At 75.0% G+C, this 573-nt stretch overlaps 1 protein-coding gene across 1 annotated transcript in view; it reads right to left on the bottom strand.

Moving 5' to 3' along the window:
• CHRAC1 (chromatin accessibility complex 1) overlaps nucleotides 1–364 on the bottom strand; it is a 3,076-nt gene extending 2,712 nt beyond the window's left edge. The window contains exon 1 of the mRNA XM_006106318.3: nucleotides 168–364. Within this exon, the coding sequence (XP_006106380.1) occupies nucleotides 168–314 (147 nt within the window). The 5' untranslated portion in view covers nucleotides 315–364. The remainder of the gene's footprint in view (nucleotides 1–167) is intronic.
• Nucleotides 365–573: the final 209 nt, after the last annotated feature.

Raw genomic sequence — 573 nt, 5'->3', positions numbered from 1 at the left:
GAGGAGAGCGCGCGGGGGCGCGCGCGGCGTGGAGGGAAGTACTGCGCGCGCGCGAGCCCACGGAAGGGTAGCTGGCGTCCCGCGGGCCCACGGGAACTGCGCAGCGCGGCCGCTCCCGGCGGCCCCCACCCCCGCTCTTCACTCCTCCCCGCACGGCGCCCGCTCACCGTAGCCTTCGCTGTGAGCACGAGCGCCTCCTGGTTGATGCTGGACACCTCGGGCGAGCTCTTCATGATGACCCGGATGCGGGACAGGGGCAGCGACACGAGGCGCTGCTCCCCGCACTTGTCTCTGCCCACGACCATGTCCGCCATCTTCCTGCCCCTCCCCCGCGGCGGCCGCCGGGACCCGCCGCACGGTGGCCGGCCGACACGGGCGCTGCGAGAGCGACGTCCCGTTGCCCCCTGGGAGTTGTAGTGCGGGGGAGGTGCCACGGCGGGGGCCGGCGGCCGTCCTTCCGGGGACGGACTACAAGCTCCATGATGCCCCGCGCATCCCGCGGCTGCGCGGAAGGAGCCCGGGAAGCCCGAGGGAGCCCAAACGGCGGGGTGGCCGCAGGAGCCCGAGGGAGGG

This window comes from Myotis lucifugus, unplaced genomic scaffold, assembly GCF_000147115.1.
Source record: "Myotis lucifugus unplaced genomic scaffold, Myoluc2.0 scaffold_802, whole genome shotgun sequence".
Taxonomy (NCBI): domain Eukaryota; kingdom Metazoa; phylum Chordata; class Mammalia; order Chiroptera; family Vespertilionidae; genus Myotis; species Myotis lucifugus.
The sequence above is the reverse complement of the archived record's forward strand: the minus strand, read 5'-3'. Positions and strand labels throughout refer to the sequence as shown.